Genomic DNA, 25992 nt, shown 5'->3' on the forward strand with positions numbered 1-25992 from the left:
AGTGGGGTACAGATAAAGGAGTGAGAGAGTTTTTAATCTATCATTCCTTCTGCACTTGTCATGATTTGGTGGAGCGTGCCAACCAATCCCCTCCTGGTGATGCCACTAACCTCCAGGGTGGTCCAAAACAAGTGATCTGTCATTCATGATCTGATCATGGGTGAGGGGGCTGGCTTGGCGTGAGGGGGCTGGGCTGACTCAGCACTGTCCCCCCAGGCACTTGGTGCAACACCAACCCAGCCCAGTGGGACAGGGTGGAAGTCACTGTCATCCATAACATTTCCATTGCTCTCACCAGGAGGCCAGCTTGCTCTGCCTGATTTCAAGGGGTTGTTCCCGGTGTTGGGCCCAAGATGATGTTGGTGTATAGCCCTCTCAAATGCACCACAGCACCCTCAACGCCACAGCCTAACATTTGTGCTGTGGTGGCCTTGTCATGGGCTAGCTCGCGATTTCATGGTCTCTATGACAACCATGGAGCTCTCTCAATATGTCACAGGCCCTGCCATAGATGTGGCAGGGCAGGTGTTTGGTCTGCAGAGTCGGCTGGCACAGATCCAGTGTTAGGAGGGCTTGAGGAGGCCAATGTGACGGACAGATCATTCCCCGGTGAGATTTTGGCTGACTGGCAGTGTCCCCCGGCATGGATTGTTATGGATGGATGGGATCTGATGCATTCCTGAATGCTCAGGGAGATTTCCTTGTTGTCATGGCCAGTGCTCCTGTCAAGGCTGTGGTCTTGCTATGGAAGTGCAGGATGGGAAGTGCAGGGATACAGTGCTTTTCATGTGCCCTTAATGGCTTGTAACAGCAGTTGGGAGATGCTGCCTTTAAGAATAGTCCTCATGATGACCTAAATGTCAGAGAAACTCCAAAATATAAATAGCAGTAGAAACCCTTCTTCCCACCTATGGTGCGGTTTGACGTTTTATGTGGATATAATGCTTATATCTGCTTATGCTGTATATTTCAAAATAGTATTGGTTTCTTGTAGTAAAAGTTCAAAACAAAACATAGGTGCTGCTGTCTACATTTACCCTAGTAGAGTTTCTGGTCCGTCCGTCCCCAATTTATTTTCTATTTATATTTTTCCTTAGTTACCGTATATTCTTCCAGTGGGTGATATATCCAGTACTAAGCATACCTGAAGCTACTGAAACCAATGATCTTAATTTATTCAAATCCAGTGCTTTTTACTGGGTCTACCATAATACCCAACTTTTCCTTTAACTTTAAACAGCTGCTGCTCTCTATCTCATGCCTAGTTTTCAAACTAGCAGGGTCTCTCTTTTTAGCTTGATTGGTGCAACTTGTCATGAGCGTGATGAGAAGCTGCATCTGCAAAATTCTCTTTTTACACAACAATTTAAGGCACGGGAACTCTGTCGTCTTCTGCACCTGCGTGCTGCTACCTAGATACCCTAGATCAGGCATAGACAAACATGCCCTCCAGATGTTTTGGGACAGCAACTCTATCATCCCTAACTAACAGGACCAGTGGTCAGGGATGATGGGAATTGTAGTCCCAAAACATCTGGAGGGCTGAGTTTGCCTATGCCTGCCCTAGATACTCTCCCAATGAATGGATTTTGTAGAGGAGTTGCTGGACTACGTTCCCATCATCACTGATCAGTGATCAAGCTGGGCTGAGGCTGATGGGCATTGGAGTTCAGAAACATCTGCAAGGCCACACAGTAAGCAGCAACCTCTATTGTACAGGAAGTTGTATCTGGTAATCTGAACCTCTCTGTTCCTTATACATTAAACAGAAAAAAACATACTATTAATTTTTCATTGGCAAACAACAAATGATTCACACACATAAACATAATTGCACAGACTTGATATTTAGCACATTTCTCAGCTTCATTTAGCTGTATCTTATCCTTTTTACTGCTCCCCCTCCCCACAAGGATGCAATGAGGTTACAGCACTCAAGAAACTTTGTTCTGCAGGTGTTCTAAGTCAATGGGGGAGAAACGCCACTAAAGATGGGGTTTTCCTGTGGAACATTCATGAGAAGGAAGAGGGAGGGCCATGCAATTCTTACCAAATGTCATATCAACAACTACAAATTCCTTTTCATTACTAGTGTTGCTAACACATCATTGCTTTGTGTGACAATGCTCAACACTAGCAAATCTCAAGTGCCCTGCTCTCTAGGCCTGGTGCATGCATGCGTATCATTAAATTTATCTATGTTGCACCATGGCAGGTCTGGCCCAAGACATTTTGACACCCAAGGCAAACCACAAAATGGCGCCCCCCTCTCTGTCAGGGCAGAAGAGGGGAGTGAAGATGGACATCAGGAACAAGGACAAAATAAATATATCTATTGGGATCTGCTGCCCCAGTGGATCCTTCCACTGGAGGCAGTTGCCTCACCTTGCCTCATGGGTGGGCATGCATTGCATCACAGTACACTTGAGGACCAGCTAAACCTGAAAGTAAATGTTCTTAGAAATACAGGATTGCTACCGAAAACAGCTCCCTGTTTTATATTTCCATGCTGGGGATACACAACAAGTTTCCCAGCCTCTCTCTCATGTGATTGGATGCTGATTATTGAGCAATGTATCACAACAGCAATCAGGAATTTATCACATCATACATTGAGAAATTCTAGATATGGAAAGGGGGAAGAGATACACAAGTCCACTTAGCCTTCCTGGTGTGGCAGCGTTGCAGATGAGTGACGCCTCCCCAGCCTGGATCCAATGTAGTCTTTGCTTGCTGGGCCTGTCCAGCTGGCAGGTTCCCTGTTGGCTTGTCACTACCCCAACTTCTGCCACTTGAGCTAGAAAAGGCAACCGTTTATACTAGACAGAGCTCTGGGTCTTAATTTGCAAAATTCACTAGTTCTGGCAAACGGGGCTTGCTCACCACTGTAACTTGAACAACAATCTAGTAGTGATTATCAACTTGCTAGGTATTTGCCTGTCACTTTGTGAGACAGAGATGAATTTGATGTTTCAATTTTAGTGGCAGTTTCCAATGCTTTCGATGCCATCGAAACAATTATTAATTGTCTGTATTTTTATCTATTTCTTATTATGTATTTATATATTATCTTTCTCCCCACCCCTGTCTCCTGTTGTTGTTTTGATAACTCTCTACTGTATTTTATGTTTATGGCCAAATAAACTGAACCTGAAATTTATTTTTTGCCCACAGACTAGACAATTTGTATGTACAAATTCATTCTACATGTATGTAGTTCTGTTGCTTGAATCTGATTTGTACATTAGTACATAAGATTCTTTGCTTCTTTATTGTGCTGCTTTATTTTGCAAATGTGCCTTGTGCTGTCATTTTATGCTTTGGAGCTGTATGTGTGAAATTTGGTTTTAGGGCAAAATTCCATATCCATGAAAATACAGCTGCCAAGAGTATGTGGCAGTCTCTAATATCAGTTCTTCTAGAATCAGATGGTATTCCATTACTGTAGTGCAAAATGCTGCCCATGGAAAAAAGTGAGAAATCTGATATTGGGGTCTAAAATACAAATATGTATAATTTTGCGTCATTCTGTATCTGTGCAGGATAAGGCCTGCCATCTAGCTCCCAGCTGAGGTGGCCTGTTCGCTCCTTCATCTGCCACCAGCAGATACTTAACCATTTTGCCCTGCATAGAGGAGAGATCTGGCATTCAAAAAACCCTTCACTCCCCACCCTTGTAGCTTTTCTTGACTGTTTTTGTTTAACTGATATTTAATTGTCTTTATAGTTTAATGTAAATTACTTTGTGAGGTTAAACTGAAAAGTGGTATAAAAGTGTATTAAATGTCAACAAGATCCTCATCTAAAATGATTGAGTTTTATGAAGATGAGTGGAATAACAATTTTCATTTAGGAAGTAGCCTGGTATTTTCCTGCTGCATCATCTTTTCTCTCCCCACCCACCTCAGATGCAACAACAAAAGCTTTTGCCTTAATTAGAGCTATCAAGAAGTCATTATTTCAAGCCTGTGCCCATTTAATCAATTCCTTTTCTCCCTTTAACTTTTACCCTTAGCTCTCCAAACACCTTTGGATACACTGGCAAGGTTCATTGGTCAGCCACCCAACCAGCAAATTCTAATCTTCCACCAACATCACCATCAATAATTTCACGAATGTATTGGTAAGTGTGAGGCACATTACTTAATTTGCTCAGATACATTAGAATTCTAATTATGGTTATTTCATTAAAGAACAATTAAATATTAAGCACAACATTTCTTTGGTTTTGAAAAATTTGGAGTCAAAACCCATAAGAAAAGCTTTCAAGATTATTTGACATCTGCTGTAGTTTTCAGATTCCTTTGTATTTCCTTTGAAAACAGAGGGGGGGGGGAAGAATTCTAAAGCATGGAGGGCAAAACTGGGCTTCTCCAGATGACCTATTTATTGAGCAATCATCCTGACTTGCTAGCTCAGAGTTTTCACAGAGCTCAGCTTGCATGTGGTCCTCACTGAGCATTCATTCTGGTGTGTTTGTGAGCAGTGGGGGTTATACAACAACGAGCAGTCATCTTTATTTGCTTGCAGGCTGTTTATCTGTCTTCCTAGGAATTATTCCTTCATACCACACTTTTCAATGCATTTTCCTATTACTTCCTAACCACAATAAGTTGCGTGTTTTTAAAATGGATTAGTTGGGCTGAAGCAACAAAGCCCTTTAATTCACTTTAATTGCCGAAAACTAAAATTCTGGTATGTACATGAAGTCCTCCCACAATATACTGCCAGTCTGCCTGAAGGAGCATCTCCACCCCCGTCATTCTGCCCGGACACTGAGGTCCAGCGCTGAGGGCCTTCTGGCGGATCCTTCACTGCAAGAATTTATACTCTGGAAGCACCCTATGTGTTATATAGTTTAATGCCATTTGTGTGTGTTTTAAAGTGTAAATTTCTCGACGGCTGCTATCAGGCTTGTGAACATGGCACTTGGAATGGGGGTTAACTCTTCCCTCCATATCATGATCCTGAAACTTTTAGGCATCAAAAGTTTATCCCAGAGTGGTGGCAGAGGGACTCAGGAGCGGCAGGGACGGCTTCACCTGCGCTATTCCACTGGGTGAAGCAGCCACCCCCCTTGGCCCTCATACCAGTCCTGGGCAATGTATCGGTGCAACACCCAAGCCTAGTGTGCACCCGCCTGGCTTGGGTCAGTTGTGTATGTCTTTTTCACCTGACTGCCTTCCCTTCAAGCTAGGCAACAGCTGGGGCAGAAAGAGCCACGCCATTGACCCCAAACACGGGGTGCCTCTGTTTATTTGCACACATGATACAGCAGTGCAAGATCACACCAGGAGGAAGCAGCTCTTATGCCTCTGCAGGAGTGTGAGAGAGAAGGGGTCGGAGGGAATTACTGTTATTGCTCATTAAATTTCTATACGGTCCTTTGTCCAAAGATCACAGGGAGGTTTACCGTATACAGTGGTACCTCTGGTTACGAACGCTTTGGGTTACAAACTCCGCTAACCCAGAAGTAGCTGCTCCTGGTTGCGAACTTTGCCCCAGGATATGAAAGGAAATCGTGCACCAGAGGCGCTCGCGCAGCGGGAGGCCCCATTAGCGAAAGCGCACCTCAGGATAAGAACGGTTTCAGCTTAAGAACGGAGTTCCGGAATGAATTAAGTTCGTAACCAGAGGTACCATTGTAACTATATAACATAATAACAAAGAAAAACAACAACCCCTTACAGTCTACAATTGTTTGGAATACCAGCAAGTTCTACCCACACTCTCTCGGTGAGAAAGATGCTTGTCTCCTCTTGTGATTGCAGTTACCTGGCTAAGCATGGGCAACCATCTGAATTTCCGCATCTGGGGCCTTTGTCACAGACCCTTGTACCCACTGAACCTCAAAATCCTTTCAATAAGAAGGAGAAAAAAAGAATTGAACTTTGAAAGAATATCTGTCTCTGACGGCACAACTCCAAGCTTTAAGAAATAATGGGAAACAAGCAAGGCTGTGGAATGAATGCCATCTTCAAGAATGGTCAAGAAACAAAACTTCATGAGGGCATGCCTTCATGATGTGGGACACCTTCTGTATATTCCAAACAACCATTTCAAGCATACACCGATTAATGCATTTCTTTTTTAATGTACTTTCTCTCTTCGTATTCATTAACATTTCCTCATGCCCGGCTGCAGAGGCCACGCATGTCTGAGGTGCTTCATGCTGTTCAGCCCACACCACTTGTGAGGCCACTGGGGGATCAACAGGCCTGCCCGATATGCCACCCATCTGCTGCCAGGTGGGACTCCTGTGTGTGCCCGCAAATAATGTTAAACTGATCTTATACTGCAATCATTACTTTGGGTCCTGTGGAATGTTTTGACTGACTTAAATAAAGAGATATTCTTATGAATGTAGCCTAATGTGGAGCATTTTTGCCTTTACCATGTCTGCTCAGCTAATTGTGCCTGAATTTAGCCTGCCAGCCCTGCAAGAGCCTGTTTCTTCAGCCTCCTTGGAGGAGGCTGGCCACAGTGCATGCAGGTGGAAAGCATTGGACCCGACAGGTCAGAACTTGTGCAGCAGTCTCTCTAGTCCATACAAAACGGCATGCTTTGTTCCAGGAGCCACGTTTTTTGAAATGCTTCTCAGAAGGTCCCTAATCCTAGTTTTACAACCCCCTATTATTGTCGTCTTTTCCATACGTATGTTGAATTTATGAATGTTTACCCATTCTCCACCTTGTTCCTTGTTATTACAATCTTCCCCCCTCCAACACTTCAAAAGAATTAAGCTGAATTTGCACAGTCACCACAGAATCTCACCCCACTCCAGCATTTTAAGTCACTGTTGTTCTACATATGTGCTTTCATTTTCTTTCTCTCATTATTATCTCTGGTCCAGCAGGTTTTGTATGTTATAGATTACTGACTTGCAGCCCTGTGCCTGTATTTCAGTGGTAGTGACAAACCAGGAGCAAGACCTTGGGGTTATAGCAGGTAACTGGATGAAGATGTTGACCAAGTGTGTGGCAGCTGTGAAAAAGTCAAATTCCTTTCTAGAGATCAGTAGGAAAGGAGTTGAAAATAAAACTGCCAATATCATAACGCTGTTATACAAATCTATGTTGCGGCTACATTTGGAGCACTGTGTACAGTTCTGGTCACCTCACCTCAAAAAGGGTATGGAAGATTTGGAAAAGGTTCAGAAGAAGGCAACCGAAATGATCAGGGGAATGGAGAAAGTCCCCTGTAAAGAAAGGTTGCCGTCTTTAGGCCTTTTTATATATATATATAATTTTTTATTAATTTTCCAATAAAAACAAATTTATAACACAATTAAACATTTAGAATTCATCACACGTCTTTTTTCTTTAGACTTCCACCAACATGTCTGATAATTTTCCGTAGTTATTACATATCTTCACATTTCTTCATTTATATTGCACTATGTATATCTTATCTTACCATGTTATTTAAACAATATTTCTACCAAACCTTCTTACAGAGCTTCTTAGAAACTTACAAACATTATATCATTATCACAAATATTTTTAATATATTCTGTAAATTTATTCCAGTCCTCATTGAATCTTTGGTCCCGTCGGTTGCGAATCCTCCGTGTTAATCTGTCCAGTTCTGCAAAATCCATTAATTTCGTTCTCCATTCTTCAATCGTGGGCATTTCTTCTTGTTTCCATTTCTGGGCCACAAGAGTTCTAGCTGCTGTTACTGCATACAAAAATATTTTCTGATCCTTCCTTTTTATCTCACCACCTAAAATTCCTAATAGGAATGCTTCTGGTTTTTTAACAAATGTATATTTCAATATTTTCTTTATCACATTATATATCATTTCCCAGAAGCACTTCATTTTTTACATTCCCACCACATATGATAAAATTTCCCTTCTTTCTCCTTACATTTCCAACATTTATTACTCAACTTGACTGGTGTTATATACCATCGATATATCATTTTCATAACATTTTCTTTAATTGTGGTGCATGCTGTAAATCTCATCCCTTCCTTCCATAATTTTATCCAATCATCAAATTGAATGTTATGTCCAAAATCTTTGGCCCATTGAATCATAACAGATTTAACCTCTTCATCCTTCAAATGCCATTCTAATAGTAATTTATACATCATAGATAAATTTTTAACTTCATTATTCAATACTTCTCATTGAAACCTAGATTCTTTTTCAAAATAGCCTCTTTCTGCAATCTCTTTTCTAAACATTTCATTAATCTGAAAGTAATGCAGCCAATCGTTTACATGTTCTTTCACTTCTTCATATGGTTTCATTTTCCATTTACTTCCTTCTTTCTCGATTAAACTCTCATATGTTATCCACCTCCTAGTCATATTGATCTTTTTAACACTCATCACCTCTAATGGTGATAGCCAATGTGGGATTTTTGGTTCCAGTAGGTTTTTATTCCTATCCCATATCTCAATCAGAGATCCTCTAATAATATGATTTTCAAAACCTTTATGCACTCCTTTCTTTCCGTACCATAAATACGCGTGCCAACCGATTCTATTATCATATCCTTCCAAATCTAACAAATCTGTATTTTCTAATTTCATCCATTCTTTCAACCAACATATACATGATGCTTCATAGTATAACCTCAAATCTGGCAGGGCAAAGCCTCCCCTCTCTTTTAAATCTGTTAACAACTTAAATTTTATTCTCGGCTTTTTGCCCTGCCAGATATATCTTGGAATTACTTTTTGCCATTCTTTAAATATTGCTACTCCTTTAATTATTGGAATTGCTTGGAACAGAAACAACATTTTCGGTAACACACTCATTTTTATCGTTGCAATTCTTCCCCAAAATGATAATTTCATTCTACCCCACACCTCTAAATCTCGTTTAACTTTATTCCATACTGGTACATAGTTATTTTGAAACAAATCAATATTCCTGGAAGTCAATACAATCCCTAAATATTTCACTTTCTTTACCACCTCAATCTCTGTCTGTTGCTGTATTCTTTCACTAATTTCTTGGTCTATGTTTCTCACCATTATTTTGGTTTTTTTCTTATTCAATTTAAACCCAGCCACCTGTCCAAATTCTTCCTTTTCTTTTAGTACTTCTTTAGTACTCTCTATAGGATCTTCTATCATTATAACCAAGTCATCAGCATACGCCTTTACTTTATATTGATTACGACCAACTGATACCCCTTTTTTCTGATCATTGTTTCTTATTGAACTTAATAAGACTTCCAGGACCGATATGAATAGCAATGGTGATAGAGGACACCCTTGTCTTGTACCCTTGGTTATTGCAATATTTTCCATTATTATATTATTGACAATTAATTTTGCTCTTTGTTCTGAATATATTGCTTTTATACCATTTAGAAAAGATTGGCCCATATCCATCGCTTCTAAGTTTTTTAACATAAATTCCCGTCTTTAGGCCTTTTTTGTCTAGGGAAAAGGTGAGTAAGAGGGGACGTGATAGAGGTTTATACAATGATGCATGGCATGGAGAAAATGGACAAAAACAGTTTTTCTCCCTCTCTCGTAACACTAGAACTCCCTGGCGTCCAATGAAGCTGAATGTTGGAAGCTTCAGGACAGGTCAAAGAAAAGATTTCTTTGTGCAGCACATAGTCCCCTTGCAGACTCCCCAGTAGGCAGGGATAGCCACCAACTTAGATGGCTTTTAAAGATGATCAGACAAATTCACAGAGGAGGAGGAGACGGCTCTCAATGGCTCCTGGCCATAATGGTTATGCTCTACGTCTGCAGCTGGAGGCAGCAATACTTCTGGACACCCGTTGCTGGAAACTGCAGGAGGGGAGAGTGGGGCTCATGTTCTGCTCCCTGGTGTCCCACAAGCATCTGGTTAGCCTCTATGGGAACAGAATGCTAGACTAGATGGACCATTGGTCGGATCCAGCAGGCTCTTCTTCTGTTCAAAGAGAAAGGTGTTCATTAGATGGGGAAGAGGACAGGAATGAAAAAGCCTGCTGCGTGCCCCTGATCTCCTAAACAGAGTTCAGAGATTGATAATGGTACATCTATGCCAGAGACCTTAGTTAACATTAACATTACTTAAGTGAACAGGAAATGAGTTGACTTCCTGTGTGAAGTTAAAACACTGAACAAACCAGCACTCCACAGAAGGAGAAGTTACGCTTCTTCAAGCCATCATCTGAAGCTGATTATTTTGTTCACACAAAGGAAAAAGCTATACAACTTGTTGCTTGCAACAACAGCTTTATGAACTAACATGAATACCGTATTTTTCACCCTATAGGACGCACTTTTTCCCCTCCAAAAATGAAGGGGAAATGTGGGTGCGTCCTATGGGGCAAATACAGGCTTTCGCTGAAGCCTGGAGAGCGAGAGGCTCTCGCTCTCCAGGCTTCAGGAAGCTCTGCGCAACCCTCCGGAGCCCGGCACCAAGCCGTGCCGGCCTCCAGAGGGTCGCGCAGAGCTGCCTGCCCTCCTGGGGTTCGCGCAGCTCTGCGCATTGCTCCAGAGCCTGGCGCCAAGCCGCGCCCGCCTCCGGAGGGTCGCGCAGAGCTGCCTGCCCTCCCGGGGTCTGCACAGCTCTGCACGACCCTCCGGAGCGCCGGGCTCTGGACAGTCGCGCAGAGCTGCCTGCCCTCCCGGGCTCCGTGCAGCTCTGCGCATCGCTCCGGAGCCCGGCTCTCGCTCTCCAGGCTTCAGGAAGCTCTGCGCAACCCTCCGGAGCCCGGCACCAAGCCGCGCCGGCCTCCAGAGGGTCGCGCAGAGCTGCCTGCCCTCCCGGGGTCCGCGCAGCTCTGCATTCCGAAGCCTCGGGTGCACTGAAGTGTGCGCTCGGGCTTCGCACAGCTGTCCGCAAGCCTGGGGAGACCGGCGCGGCTTCCTAGGCTTGCGAATAGCAGGCTGTTCTGGGGTCGGGGGAAGCTTGGGCTTCCCCCCATGCCAGCCCCGTGCCTGGGGGGGGGAAATAAATTTTTTTTTCTTTATTTCCCCCCCAAAAAGACTAGGTGCGTCCTATAGGGCGGTGCATCCTATGGGGCGAAAAATACGGTACTTTGAAAGTGAATGAGCCTGGAATGATTCAGTATCAATTAATTTGTGTGTGATACTTACACAATACTTAGCTTCAATACTTAAATGCACAGCACAAAATAATAGCTTGAAGGTGGGGTGAGAGCAAAGGTGTGCAGAGCAACCAATGTGGATTTTATCTTTGTACAGTTTCTACCTATGTTGTCCCAACTCCTCTCTCTCCCCATCCAGGCAAGCAGGAATCCAAGTCGAAGGAGGACTCATTCCAGCCGGGCAAGCACAATCGAGGGCGGGGCAAAGCAGGTGGCTGGAAGCAGTGGAAAATGTGTCCCCCTCACCATAAGCTGCCATCAGAACAGCAGCCCTGGTCCTTTTGTTGCAACAGACATTTTGAGGATTACTAGGGTGGGAGGAGGGATGTCGTATCTATAACTAAAGAGCAGCAGCAGAGGTAGTGTGACTGGAAGCCAGGAAGCTTGAGCACCCAGGAATGCCGTACATCCCTCACTGTAAGCTGTCTCCTGGTCCCTTTAGTGGGTGTAATTTTTTTACTGATAATTTTATGAAATAAATGAATAAACAAACAAGCAAAGGAGAGCAGCAAGCAGGGGCTCATTTCAGGCTCCAAATGCCCTCCCTAGTCCACAGCCAGACACAAACCCACCCCATGTCGCCCAGCAAGTAGCTCTTTGCAGCGCACCTGGATCTAACGGGCGCTCCAAGCAGAGCAAACAGCACAAGACTCATCCTCAAGTTTCTCAAGCTGGGAGAGAACAACCAAGGAACACCTGGGGGAGACCTGGCTTTCTAGTAGTCTATGTGAAAAAGGATCTTCAATATTGTTGAAGCAGAAAAACATAGAATCCTGGGGCTGGAGGGGACCCCGGGGGCCATCTTCCTAGTGCACCCCCCTGCAATGCAGGAAACTCACTAAAGCATCCCTGACAGATGGCCATCCAAGCTCTGCTTAGAAACCTCCAAGGAAGGAGAGGAGAGTCCAGAACCTCGCAAGTGAGATCCATCTTCCATGTACTATAAAAAGTAAACAGCACTCATGTGACCCCAGTTATTTGACACAGAGTGGGAAAGCTACAGATACAGTCCAAAAGGTGCACAAGGTGCTCTGTATATATGGGGGAATTTTAAAAAGCAAGTGGTCCTCACTGACCTGATGTAAAAAGATCTTGTCATCCGAAGGAGTCCTGCCTGCCTAGATAAAACATTATAGCGCCACATACCCTTACCTGGTAGTAAGGCCCACTGAACTCAGTGTGGCTTTCTTCTGAGTAGACAGTTATTTACTAGATGCAAGTTGGCAGCACCAGACGACCCTGTTTGGCTAGGTGCTAGGGTGGATTTCACCCCATGCCTTGCAGAGCCGGGCTGGCACTGCTGACGGACCCTGATCCACTAGGCGCTGGGGTGGATTGCATCCTGCACCTTGCAGAGCCAGGCCCAGGCTGCCACCGGGCCCAGCACTGGCGGCAGCAACAAGCAGTTCTGGCTCGCCCAGCCCTACCCATTGCCACCCCACCACCGCACTTAACCTGACCTGGGGGCTCTGGATTGCGGGCTCTACTGGTCAAAACGGGAGGCTCAGCAATCACCCTCTGCTACCGGAAACAAACCAGGACTGCTTCAAGAAAATGCATGTGGCAAAAAGGAGCATTAGGCCCCGGTGAGCCCCTGCCCCCTTACCTGCTTGTGACTGGTAAGTAGTTAGCCAGCCAATCAGGATTTTGAAAAAAAAAATATTTTTTCTTCTTCATTTCTCATTTTTCATCTGTGGCCCCCATGGAATATTATGGGGGCCCCGGTTGGGGAACACTGGGCTAGATGACCCTTGGGGTCCTTTCCAACTCTACAATGCTAGGATTCTGTCCACTGTCTCCAGACTGTGATTCCCCTGTGGTTTTCCCCATCCATAAGGAATGGTGTGTAGTGGGAAGGTGAGGCAAGACAGTACAGTGAGATGGGACATGTTGAACGAGATGTTAGCAGGAGATGTTCCTTAGAGCTTTTGCAGTGTGAGGCTACACATGTTTAATCAGAAGAAAGTCCTATGAGGTCAGTGACGTTTAAGTGTGCTTAGAAGTACAGCCTTAGTTCTGTTTGGTTTTTTAAAAGCTTGGGTACGGTCCGAAAGGCCATGAGGCAACAGCCCTGTGGAAGCCTAGCAGACTTGGGCTGGAGATGAGCTGCGAACCTCATATCCTAGGAGATCTCATCCACTTACCCTTGAATTCCATGGCGGAAGAACGGAGAGAGATAAATGTAATAAATAATTAGCCCAGGGTAGCAGGGTTATTTTAAATTTTAGTTTATGTGGCATCTTCGTAACGAGCAGGTTCTTTCCCCTCATGTTCATTTTTAGCACAGGCTCACAAATATGTAATTTCAAGTACACCTCTCTAGGTTTGTTTGTTATTTTATTCCTAATGCTTCTTGTCTGCCACCCGGTAAAGGTCACAGAAATATTAATGTACTTCTGAAGCAAGAGGACCAAAAAGCTTAGCTTTCAACATAACTTAAGAGTGTGCTGATGCAAATTGCAAAAAATCAGTGGCCTGTATCTTCGCAGAGAATTATTTCATAATGAATATACCAAGTGAAAGAGAAATGTCTCTTGGATAAACAATACACAGAAACAAATGAATGGTTGAAAATGAGATGGCACGAGGAGGAGCTGGTTGCTGGTCCTGACATCGTGAAAATGAATTTGGAGAAAATAATATGTTTAAAGAGGATAGGAAAGCATATATTAATCAATAAGTTTCAGTCTATTTCTTTTGAGTCTAGAATACTTTTTCTTCCTGAAAAAAGAAATGACCAGAAACAAAAACATGGTGAAAGAGGTAAAAGGGTTTGCAGAGAACTGTCCACCTCGGAACTGTTCCAGCATTAGCAGTTTAAGACCTGCTAGAAAGGTTTCATATAAATGGAGTATCTCAACAATGTGGCGCACACTCCAGCTGCAACAGGCAGGAATTTTTTGAAAAGCAACAGGAAATTTACTCCACACTCTGACAAAGTAGTGAAGTTTACTGAGATTCATGGTTTTTATCCTTATTATTTAATTTATTACTTTAACTTATTACCTAGCCTTTGCCAGAAGGTGCCAAGGTCACAACAATTTAAAATACAGTATTAAAAACAGTTTAAAATAATAGCCTTAAAATATACATATCTCAAGTGTCAAATACCAAATTCTGTTGCAAAAATAAAAAATTGTCTCCCATTTGCTTCTTCGCCACATTTTCTAGTCATGTTCATCTAGCATATAACCTGGAGCTCAATTAATGTGATTTAAAAACGGCAACAAAAGCCTGTGTCTGCTTTGCGGTCATTTTCATATTTTTCGCTGACAGCCTTGCTTGTGGGACTATTAAACAATTTAACTAAGCAGTCACCCCAATCAAAGTGTTTTTTTCCAGCTAATTAACAGATCAGATATCAGTGAGAAAGCATATAATTATATTAGCTACAAACAGCTTAACACAGTAAATAAGCTGGTATTTACACGGCTGAAGTGCCAGTGCTCTGTGCAGGCTGCACATCCTAACCGCTGAGGCCTTGAAGGGTTTTCAATGCAAAACTGAAAACGATTAGAAGAAATGGAAGTACAGGACCTGCCCCCATCTAAAAAGTTAATTCAGCCAGACACTCCTCCCTGGTGCTCCTCACATAACTACAGCTTCCTCAGGAGAGAGAAGGAATGACTACTAAACAATTTTACAGCGGAATATTTTTAAAAAATCTCCCCAGAAGAAAGACCCATTGAGTTCCATCTGGATTTACTCTCAGGTAGGGATGGAAGGATTTGCCAGTGGCAGTTCTCTCTGTCTCTCATGTTTTCAATCTTAAATTCAACTCTCCGCATTTCTGCAGCACTTTGCTGTGAAAATTCATCATCAGCATTTTATTATGAATTTATCCTAAAAGAAACCTTTTTATATACTATTTTGACTAGTGCACAAATTTCTGCAGGCAATTTCCCTTTGTTTTTGTATGTTATTTTCAATAATAAATTCATTTTTATGCACACTTTCCCCTAATGTATACATTTTTGTAACTTGGAGAACTGCATTGAAAAAATTGGGTAAGTGTGGATTTTGAAGGATGGCTGTGTTTCAGTTCTCATTTTATTTCAGAAATGGCAAATTTGGTAGGTAAAAATCACCTTTAAATGCAAATAAAATCAAATTTATCCCCCACCCCTACTCTCATAATGTACATAGGCCAGAGTTTTAGTCTCACCTTACTCTACTCTGTGAACACTGATGATGTCACAATATTCTTTTCTTCGAAGTGTTGCTTCAGCTTTGGCCTGGCTTGACCCCTAGCAATTAATGCCAGTAAATGGACAAGTAATGCAGCAGATCATTTCATCGGAGTTTTGGGTGGAAGGGGGACACGTCTGAAGGGGGAAATTGTGTGGGCTGAGAGAATTGAAAAGGAAGTCTTTTTGAGGTTGGGAGCTGACTAAAAAGGCCACCAGAGCTTTCTGTCCTGCAAAAGCATTTGTGGGGATTCTGGGATGCTAACACTGCTGTTGTTTCTACACCCAGGTACTAAACAATAGTACCGTATTGGCCCAAATATAAGCCACACCCAAATATAACATGCACCTTTAAAATTCAAGGGGGGGGGGGGAGAAAAAAAGACAATAACTGAATATAAGCTGCTGCCTTAAAATTCCGCAGGCACTCCCACCTGTTCTGTTTTACCTTGTGTCTGTTTCAGCAGTGATATTGTAAAAGCCAGTTTTTGTGAGGTCGTAAAATTAAGCCGCACTTTAACTTTTCACAATCGGAATTTGGAAAAAAAGTGCAGCTTATATTCGGGCCAATACGATATAAACAACACAATGTCTTTTTAATGACCAGCATTGCTTTCAAGAGATATTTCCTCCGAAAGAAAACAGAGCTGTTAAATATTAAGTATATGCAGAATTTAACACGTGCCCCATTTAAACTCAGAAATAGTTATCAGAAAAGGATCACAAGTTTGTGCTTTTTCTATCTAAACTGAACTGAGAATCAGATTAGTCTCTGCATTCATTTTAAAAGAAAAACGAGGTTCTAGCAGTTCAGGCTGCAAAAACAAGAAAGAAAACATTGGTAAATCCTTTTTAGAAAAGGGCACAAAACTGACAGAGACCAGTGAAGCTTCAGATGATATGGAAAGTGGCTGCTCAGATTGCATAACTGAATTAAATGGGACTGTGCTGCATATGGCCAGAAATTAAACTGAGCTGGGACCTGCATGGTCAACCTGTTAGTAATATTAGCATCCTGGTGCTGAAATAACAGCAACCGGAGGCCGGTCTGAGTATACGAATAATGCTTCCCCCTTACAAGCAAGACCACCGCCCAAATATCTGAGTTTGGGGACAGAGCTGCCAGTCAAGGAATCAGACTTCCAAGCTGCACCTCTCTTCTTAGAAATCATTCATTTCCTGCATACAACTTCAGAATTCCCTTTAGAAGTTTCTCACTATGCTACTCTAGATTCCCCCTCCCCCCGGCAACTGTGGGTACCAGGAACAATTTTACAGAGGTAGGTTGAAAATTAGTTTGTTTCTCAGTGCAGACTCTGTATGTAAGAAATGCTGTCTTGCCCCTCATGCCAACTTCTAATTTATTTTATGTGATTTAATGCAGCTGGGGGCTTTCACTCAGTCATTTTAAAAAGTGTCTTTTAGAGAAATGAATGTCCAAAAGGAAGGGGGCGCACGGAATCAAACGAGACAAAATGCAATCCCATCGTATTTGCAAAAACTTTCCCAGGAAGAAAATCTGTCAATCTGCAAAAACTTTTGCATCCATCCAGGCATTTCACTTAGAGCTGTATATAATAAATTGCTTCTAGTTGGCTGAAAAATCCTTTTTTGAGCCCTTATCTTTGTGATCGGTTACCTTTGCAGCACTTTAATGGACTTCACCTCATTATATGGCTAGTCATTAAAAGCTGAAGCCCCCACTACAATGGTACCTTATGTAAAGTGATCTATGAGAGCTTTATATAGGCTTACCAGCCCCAGCCTTAATTTTACTCATTCGTCTTAATTTTTTGTAATCATTTTTGTGAAGAGGGTATAATGTCAGGCATGCTTCCCTGCTACTGACAGATCCAATCTAGCAGATAATTACCATAAGGAAATTGATGCTTTAGAGTGAAGGGAGAATTTAATTTACTCCAACATCTTGCAATACAATGCATTCCAGAAGATATGAGGATTTAAGTTTTTAAGAAATATAATTTTACTATTTAACATGATTACTTGTGTTGAACACCATTAACTCGTTTTTTCTTAACTGTTTGATGTCATTACTGGCTTGGTTATTTTGCCCTAGAATCCCAAAGCTTTCATTAAATAATTCTTAAAGATCCATGAAGTCTAAAATAGAGATGCCGTATTTTCTTCCCACCTTTCCATTACGGACTTTGCACAGCAGCTTAGAAAAACCCAGGGATTCAACAGAGATGGTGTATTTTGTGATTGATAAAGCTTTTCTGCAATAATGTTTTAATAGATCTTCACCACTTATCTGTTCCAAGTTCAAGTGCAGTAGCTGGGGAAGGGAGAAGCACCCTTAAATGTTTTACAATGTGAGCTGCTTCAAAGCTGCGCCTGTCCTCAAAAGCCTAGCTGACCGGGCTCTACACATAGTTAGAGATGTAAAATTTCCATAAATTTTGAATCCATGGAGGAAAAATCCCCTCCCCCACAAATGGAAACCTTAAACCTGTAAACCACCCTGTGATCTTTGGATAAAGGGTAGTATATGAATTTAATAAGAAAATAAAGAATAAAATGGCTAGGGAGGTTGAACAATTTGCAATTTTTTTAGTGCCCTTTGCAGAATGAAACCAACTATGTTCCTTTAGGATCCTAAATTGTAATTATAACTTGCTTTGCCCCAAAATGACCACGTTTACTTATTGAAAGTATAGTTTATTCAGACAATAATTACAAACTGATTTTTTTATATTACATTTACGTTACAAGCTGTTGAAGTGTAAGGAACCTAGCGTCTTTTTGGTTTTGCTAGGTTTCACTGATTTCTGAGAAGCAGACAAAATAAAAAATACAAAACAGAAGAAACTGCCAATATTATTATTATTATTATTATTCAGATCAGATCCCAGCATAGCAAAGCGGCCTAGGGCTGGCAGTGTGGCCGGAGGAGCCAAATGTCCAGAGCCCCCTTAAAAAATGTGCCCTGGGCACCAGAGTCGTGGAAGGAAGCATATATTACACTTATACCGAAAACAGAGTCTGAGAAGACACAGCTTAAGAACTACCACCCCATATCTTTGCTTAATGTGGATTATAAAATTTTTGCAGACATTTTGGCTAAAAGATTAAAAAAGGTACTAGTAGAAGAAATTCATAAAGATCAAGCGGGCTTTCTCCCGGGCAGACACTTGTCTGACAATACGAGGAACATAATTAATATTCTAGAAAAACTACAAGTGAATATTAACACTAAAGCAGTTTTGATATTTGTGGACGTGGAGAAAGCCTTTGACAATATTTCCTGGAGTTTTATGAAGAAGAATTTACAGGGGATGGGGGTTGGTCAAGGTTTTGGAAATGGTATAGGTGCAATTTACTCAGAACAAAAGGCTAAATTAATTGTGAATAATGTAGTGACGGAAGAATTTAAGATAGAGAAAGGAACACGTCAAGGTTGCCCAACCTCCCCATTGCTTTTTATATCAGTCTTGGAGGTTCTCTTAAACATGATTAGAAGGGACCAAATGGTTAAAGGTATACAAGTCGGAGCTAAACAGTACAAATTGAAAGCATTTGCCGATGATTTGGTATTGACATTACAGGAGCCAGAATCTAGTACCAAAAGAGTACTGGAATTGATTCAAGAATTTGGACAGGTAGCGGGTTTTAAGTTGAATAAGATGAAAACTAAGGTTTTAGAGAAAAATCTAACAGTGACTGAAAGAGAGAGGTTTCAGAAGGAGACAGGATTAACACTGGTTAAGAAAGTGAAATACCTAGGGGTCAAGATGACTGCCAAAAATGTGAATTTATTTAAGGATAACTATGAAAAATGCTGGATGGAAGTGAAAAGGGATTTAGAAATATGGTCAAATCTGAAGTTATCATTGCTAGGCCGAATTGCTGTGATAAAAATGAATGTATTGCCAAGGATGCTGTTTTTGTTCCAAACATTGCAAATTTTGGATAAAATGGATTGCTTCAAGAAGTGGCAGAGAGATATTTCTAGATTTGTCTGGCAGGGCAAGAAGCCTCGAATAAAATTTAAGATATTAACCGATGCTAAAGAAAGAGGTGGATTTGCCCTGCCATACTTTAAACTTTATTATGAATCAGCCGCATTTTGCTGGCTGAGAGAATGGCTGCTTCTTGAAAATACTGACGTTCTGGACCTAGAAGGTTTTAACAACGTATTTGGGTGGCATGCATATTTGTGGTATGATAAGGTTAAAGCACATAAAGCGTTTAAAAACCATATTGTCAGAAAAGCACTGTTTAATGTCTGGATAAGATATAAGGACTTGCTTGAAAATAAAACCCCAAGGTGGCTGTCACCAATGGAAGCGAAGGCTCAGAAAAAGCTCAATATGGAAGCCAATTGGCTGAAATATTGGGAAATTTTGGAACAAGAGGGAGACAGATTAAAACTGCAGAGTTTTGAAAAACTAAAAAATAGAGTGCGAGACTGGCTCCATTATTATCAAATAATGGAGGCGTACAATTTGGATTAAAAAATTGGCTTCCAGGTGGAAAAATCAAAATTGGAAACAGAACTGTTAGATCCCAAAATTAAGAACTTGTCAAGAATGTATAACTTGCTGTTGAAATGGAATACTCAGGATGAAACGGTGAAATCAACTATGATTAAATGGGCACAAGATGTAGGACATAATATTATGATGGCTGACTGGGAACAGTTATGGACCACAGGTATGAAGTTTACGGCATGTAATGCCCTAAGAGAGAATATAATGACAATGATCTACAGGTGGTACATGACACCAGTCAAGCTTGCAAAAATATATCACTTGCCCAATAATAAATGTTGGAAATGTAAAGAGACTGAAGGTACATTTTTTCACCTTTGGTGGACATGCCCAAGGATTAAGACATTCTGGGAGATGATTTATAATGAAATGAAAAAGGTATTTAAATATACCTTCCTGAAGAAACCAGAGGCCTTTCTCCTGGGCATGGTCGGCCAATTGGTGCCAAAGGAGGATAGAACTTTCTTTATGTATGCCACAACAGCAGCAAGAATACTCATCGCGAAATATTGGAAGACACAAGATCTACCCACCCAGAAAGAATGGCAGATGAAGGTGATGGACTACATGGAACTGGCGGAAATGACTGGCAGAATCCGAGACCAGGGAGAAGCGTTGGTGGAAGAAGATTGGAAGAAATTTAAAGTTTACTTACAGAAACATTGTAAAATTAAGGAATGTTAGAAGGATGTTGGAATGAAGTAATGTGGTTTTAGCAGAGATGCTGTAAAGGATTAAGAAAGAACAGATTGTTAAATGGTGAAAGGAGGGAAAGTAAAGTTACATTATATTAAGATAAAATAGAGGACAAAAACTGGAAAAGATGGAAAGGACTTGCTGAAATAGCTAATTGAACTAGAATACAAAAAAGGGAGGTGTGAGGAGGTCAAGGAAACAAGCAAATGAAAGATAAGTTATGGGAAGATTCATTGTATTTTTTTTCATTTTTTTCCTTTTTTTCTTTATTGTGATGTGATGTTCTGTTTTTGCTTAGTATGCTGTTTTCTATTTTTTCTTTTTGTAACCTTTCAAATCTTAATAAATATTATTTATAAATAAATAAATAAATAAATAAATAAATGTGCCCTGGGCTCTTGCCCTGGCAGCCCACCATGCTGCCACCCTATGTGGGAGTGTTTGGGTCTTGCTTTTTGAAACATTGATTTTGTGAGAAACTGAGGGGTCAGCTCCAGACCCAGCCCCAGCAGAGGAAACAAGGAGGCAGAACCCCTCTCTCCTCGCCCGGCAGGGCCTTGGTTTGTTCTAAAAGGTGGAGGTGGGAGAATGGGGGCCCCTCATGCAGCAGCTTGTGTGGGGTGGGGTAGAGGGATGTTGCCTTCTCTACAGCAGAGGGGTGTTTGGTCCTTTTCCAAGGGTGAGACAAGGCAAATAATAATGGTGCAGAGGCTTGTATGGCAAAGGGAACTGGCTGGGGGTGCGTTCTTTCTTATGTTGCTTGAGAGGGCTGTGGGGGCAACAGAATACAATATGCAGTTACTGTAGGGAACTCCAGCCCATATAAACTTATGCCAGGACAGAAGTGCCCATTAAGTGCAGCCTTCACATGACTGGTCTCCCAGGGAATGGACAGAGGCCTGAACCTCCACTCTGTTAGGAATTGTGTTTTGCACAATTTGGGAACCAGGCGGTTAAGCAAGTTAACGCCCGGCCATCTTGGAGGATTCCCTTTTAAGCATGTTGCAGGCTTTGTGGGAAAGCATAGAAGGACTACCTGCATAACCCCAATCATACTCCTGTTCAGAGGTGAAGTCTAATGAAAGCACTGCTCCCAGGTAACTGGGTTACAGTTACATGCTAACTGCAGTTCTAACCATCCTTCCTGGGAGTTGTAAGTCTTATTGAAGTCAATAAGACTTACTTCTGAATAGACCTGATATGGAGCATTGTAGGTCACATCTCTCCAACTTTCACAACAAAGGTAGCAATCCCTCACCTACTAACCTGGGAGTAAGCTCCAATGATCTTAGTAGAAGTTGCTTCCAAGTAAACTTGACAAAGGATTAAAAAAACAAAAACCACTCAAAACCACCTGCACACGTACCATAGCCCAATGTGCTGCTTGCTTTCCGGCCAAATCAGTATTTTTCTGAAACATTAGTGGTCATGATAAGTAGTGTTGCTTTCTGTATATACAATATATAGACTCCATGGCGGATATGGCTTACAAAGTGGTGTAAGACTGAAGATTTGAGACCAGAACCACACATTTGGAAGAATTTTGCATCTCTGACTTAGAGTGGTGAAGTTGTGAAGGGGGGGGGGGGTTCAAAGGAAAACCAGTGAGAGGAGAGGTGGTACTTAGATTTCCTCAAATGCTTTCCCTCTAACTGGAGTTCCAGAAATGTGATTGCAGAGAAGCAAGTGGGACAGCAGGGATCCCTCTGAACCAAGGCACTAAGCATTTGTTTTTCAGCACTAAGCATTTGTATAACTGCACTGCTTAAGGGCACACTGTTTATTTGCATGAGAAGGGGGGCGGGATTTCTCAAGGAGTCGCTTCCCAGGCTCCACCCAAGAACACCTTCAAGCTGATCTGCCGCCATTCGCTGCTGAGTAACCAAAAGAAGAAACAACTGGGGGGGGGGGGGGAGACAGAATAAAAGCCAAACACCAAAAAAAACAACCAACCCCAAGTGCTTGTTACAGAGAAGGTAGCCCACAGCTTTGTTCTCCTTTTGCCTGTTGTTTTAGGACAAGAGGAAGTGGGTTCTATCTGCAGAGATTCGAGACAAATATTAGGAAAAATTTCCTAGTAGTAAGAGAAGTTGGGCAATACAGCAAGTTGCCAAAGAAGTTGCAGAATCTTTGTTGGTTCATGAAGGGGTAGGATAAACATCTGCCAGGGATGGCTTCAAGTGCCCAACACCATTGGCTCAACTTCAGTTCCAGAGAATCTTGTATTATGCAATGTTTTTGAAACATTCTCCCCCCAGAGAACACTTTCCACATCAGCTTCTCTGCTGGAGAATCCTTGAAAGCCCCCTACGGAGTCTGCCTGGTGCAGAGAATTGTGTTCCAAGGGATTTTCAAGAGAACACACTCAGCTCATATGAGCATACTCTCCAATATTCCAGAGGTGAAAATAGGAGCACATGACAATCCTATTCTCATACCAAGGATACCACCCTCCAGCTACACAGGCACAATGCTGAAGGTTCCACTCCAACCATAGGAGCAGGTACATCACTTCAGGGTCCTCCTGGATCCTTTGCTATTGCTCGAGGCCCAGGTGGCCTCAGTGGCCCGTAGTACCTTCCTTCGTCTTCGGCTGGTGGCCCAGCTGCGCCCCTATCTGGACAGGGACAGCCTAACTACTGTTGTCTATGTTCTGGTAACCTCAAAGATAGATTACAGCAATGCGTTATAAGTAGGGCTGCTTCTGAAGACGGTTCGGAAACTTCAGCTAGTGCAGAATCAGGCAGCTCCCCGGGGCAAGAAGGTTTGAGCACATTGCACCAATCCTGCCTCAATTGCACTGGCTGCCAATTCATTTTGGGGCTCCATTCAAACTGCTGCTCTTGACCTATAAAGCCTTAAATGGCTCAGAAACTCTATACCTCAAGGAACCTACCCGGACCCTAAGATCACCACCGGAGATCCTCCTTTGTGTTCCTCCTCCATGAGAGGTCTGGAGGGTGGCAACACAAGAACGGGCCTTTTCTGCAGTGGCTCCCCATTTGTGGAATGCTCTCCCCAGGGAGGTTTGCCTGGTGCCTTCATTAGGCAAAAAGGTTCCTCTTTCATAGAATCATAGAGTTGGAAGAGACCACAAGGGCCATCGAGTCCAACCCCCTGCCAAGCAGGAAACACCATCAGAGCACTCCTGACATATGGTTGTCAAGCCTCTGCTTAAAGACCTCCAAAGAAGGAGACTCCACCACACTCCTTGGCAGCAAATTCCACTGTCAAACAGCTCTTACTGTCAGGAAGTTCTTCCTAATGTTTAGGTGGAATCTTCTTTCTTGTAGTTTGGATCCATTGCTCCGTGTCCGCTTCTCTGGAGCAGCAGAAAACAAGCTTTCTCCCTCCTCTATGTGACATCCTTTTATATATTTGAACATGGCTATCATATCACCCCTTAACCTCCTCTTCTCCAGGCTAAACATGCCCAGCTCCCTTAGCCGTTCCTCATAAGGCATCGTTCCCAGGCCTTTGACCATTTTGGTTGCCCTCCTCTGGACACGTTCCAGTTTGTCAGTGTCCTTCTTGAACTGTGGTGCCCAGAACTGGACACAGTACTCCAGGTGAGGTCTGACCAGAGCAGAATACAGTGGCACTCTTACTTCCCTTGATCTAGATGCTATACTCCTATTGATGCAGCCCAGAATTGCATTGGCTTTTTTAGCTGCCGCGTCACACTGTTGGCTCATGTCAAGTTTGTGGTCAACCAAGACTCCTAGATCCTTTTCACATGTACTGCTCTCAAGCCAGGTGTCACCCATCTTGTATTTGTGCCTCTCATTTTTTTTGCCCAAGTGCAATACTTTACATTTCTCCCTGTTCAAATTCATCTTGTTTGTTTTGGCCCAGTTCTCTAATCTGTCAAGGTCGTTTTGAAGTGTGATCCTGTCCTCTGGGGTGTTAGCCACCCCTCCCAGTTTGGTGTCATCTGCAAATTTGATCAGGATGCCCTTGAGTCCATCATCCAAGTCGTTGATAAAGATGTTGAATAAGACCGGGCCCAAGACAGAACCCTGTGGCACCCCACTAGTCACTCTTCTCCAGGATGAAGAGGAACCATTGATGAGCACCCTTTGGGTTCGGTCAGTCAGCCAGTTACAAATCCACTGAGTGGTAGCATAGTCAAGCCCGCATTTTACCAGCTTCTTTACAAGAATACAGTGGTGCCTCGCAAGACGAAATTAATCCGTTCCGCGAGAGTCTTCGTCTAGCGGTTTTTTCGTCTTGCGAAGCAACCCTATTAGCGGCTTAACGGATTAGCGCTATTAGCGGTTTAGCGGCTATTAAAGGCTTAAAGGCTTAGGGGATTAGCTGCTAAAAGGCTATTAAAGGCTATTAAAGGCTTAGCAGATTAGATAAAGGGGGGGGGGGAGCGAAAAAAAAATCTCTAGACTCGCAAGACATTTTCGTCTTGCGAAGCAAGCCCATAGGGAAATTCGTCCTGCAAAGCAACTCAAAAACGGAAAACCCTTTCGTCTAGCGAGTTTTCCGTCTTGCGAGGCATTCGTCTTGCGGGGCACCACTGTATCATGGGGCACCTTGTCAAATGCCTTGCTGAAATCAAGGTAGGCTACATCCACTGCGTTCCCTTCATCTACCAGGCTTGTAATTCTGTCAAAAAACGAGATCAGGTTAGTCTGACATGACTTATTTTTCAGAAATCCATGCTGACTATTGGTGATCACAGCATTCCTTTCTAGGTGCTCACAGACTGTTTGCTTAATGATCTGCTCCAGAATCTTCCCTGGTATTGATGCCAGACTGACTGGGCGGTAATTATTTGGGTCCTCTCTTTTCCCCTTTTTGAAAATAGGGACAACATTTGCCCTCCTCCAGTCTGCCGGGACTTCGCCTGTTCTCCAGGAATTCTCAAAGATGACTGCCAGTGGTTCTGAGATCACATCTGCCAGTTCTTTTAATACTCTTGGATGCAGTTCATCTGGCCCTGGAGACTTGAATACATCTAAACTAGCCAAGTATTCTTGTACTATCTCCTTAGTTATTCTGGGCTGTGTTTCCTCTGCTGAATCATTTGCTCCAAATTCTTCAGGTCGGGCATTGTTTTCTTTATCGGAGAAGACTGAGGCAAAGAAGGCATTGAGGAGTTCAGCCCTTTCTGTGTCCCCTGTTTGCATTTCACCATCTTCTCCTCTGAGTAACCCCACTGTTTCTTTGTTCTTCCTTTTGCTACGAACATACCCATAAAAGCCTTTTTTGTTGCTTTTAACCTCTCTAGCAAGCCTGAGTTCATTCTGTGCTTTAGCTTTTCTGACTTTGTGTCTACACGTGCTGGCTATTTGTTTGAATTCCTCTTTGGTGGTGTACATTTTTTGTACACATCCTTTTTTAATCTTAACTCAGTTAAAAGTTCTTTAGATAGCCACCCTGGCTTCTTTAGGCACCTTCCATGTTTCCGTCCGTTCCATGATCCTTCCACTTCTACCCCACTAACCAGGTCATCAACATTGGTTAGGACCAGATCTAAAATGGCTGTTCCTCTTGTTGCTTCTCCCACTT

The 25992-nt window shown here is 42.6% G+C and overlaps 1 protein-coding gene across 1 annotated transcript in view; it reads left to right on the forward strand.

Moving 5' to 3' along the window:
* Window positions 1-6362, forward strand: part of SPMIP7 (sperm microtubule inner protein 7) — a 30766-nt gene extending 24404 nt beyond the window's left edge. Inside the window, exons 9-10 of the mRNA XM_080976916.1 lie at window positions 4016-4123; window positions 5772-6362. Coding sequence (XP_080833042.1) covers window positions 4016-4123; window positions 5772-5895 — 232 coding nt within the window. The 3' untranslated portion in view covers window positions 5896-6362. The remainder of the gene's footprint in view (window positions 1-4015; window positions 4124-5771) is intronic.
* The last annotated feature ends 19630 nt before the right edge of the window (window positions 6363-25992 follow it).

This window comes from Podarcis pityusensis (assembly GCF_964106645.2).
Source record: "Podarcis pityusensis genome assembly, chromosome: 13".
NCBI lineage: Eukaryota > Metazoa > Chordata > Lepidosauria > Squamata > Lacertidae > Podarcis > Podarcis pityusensis.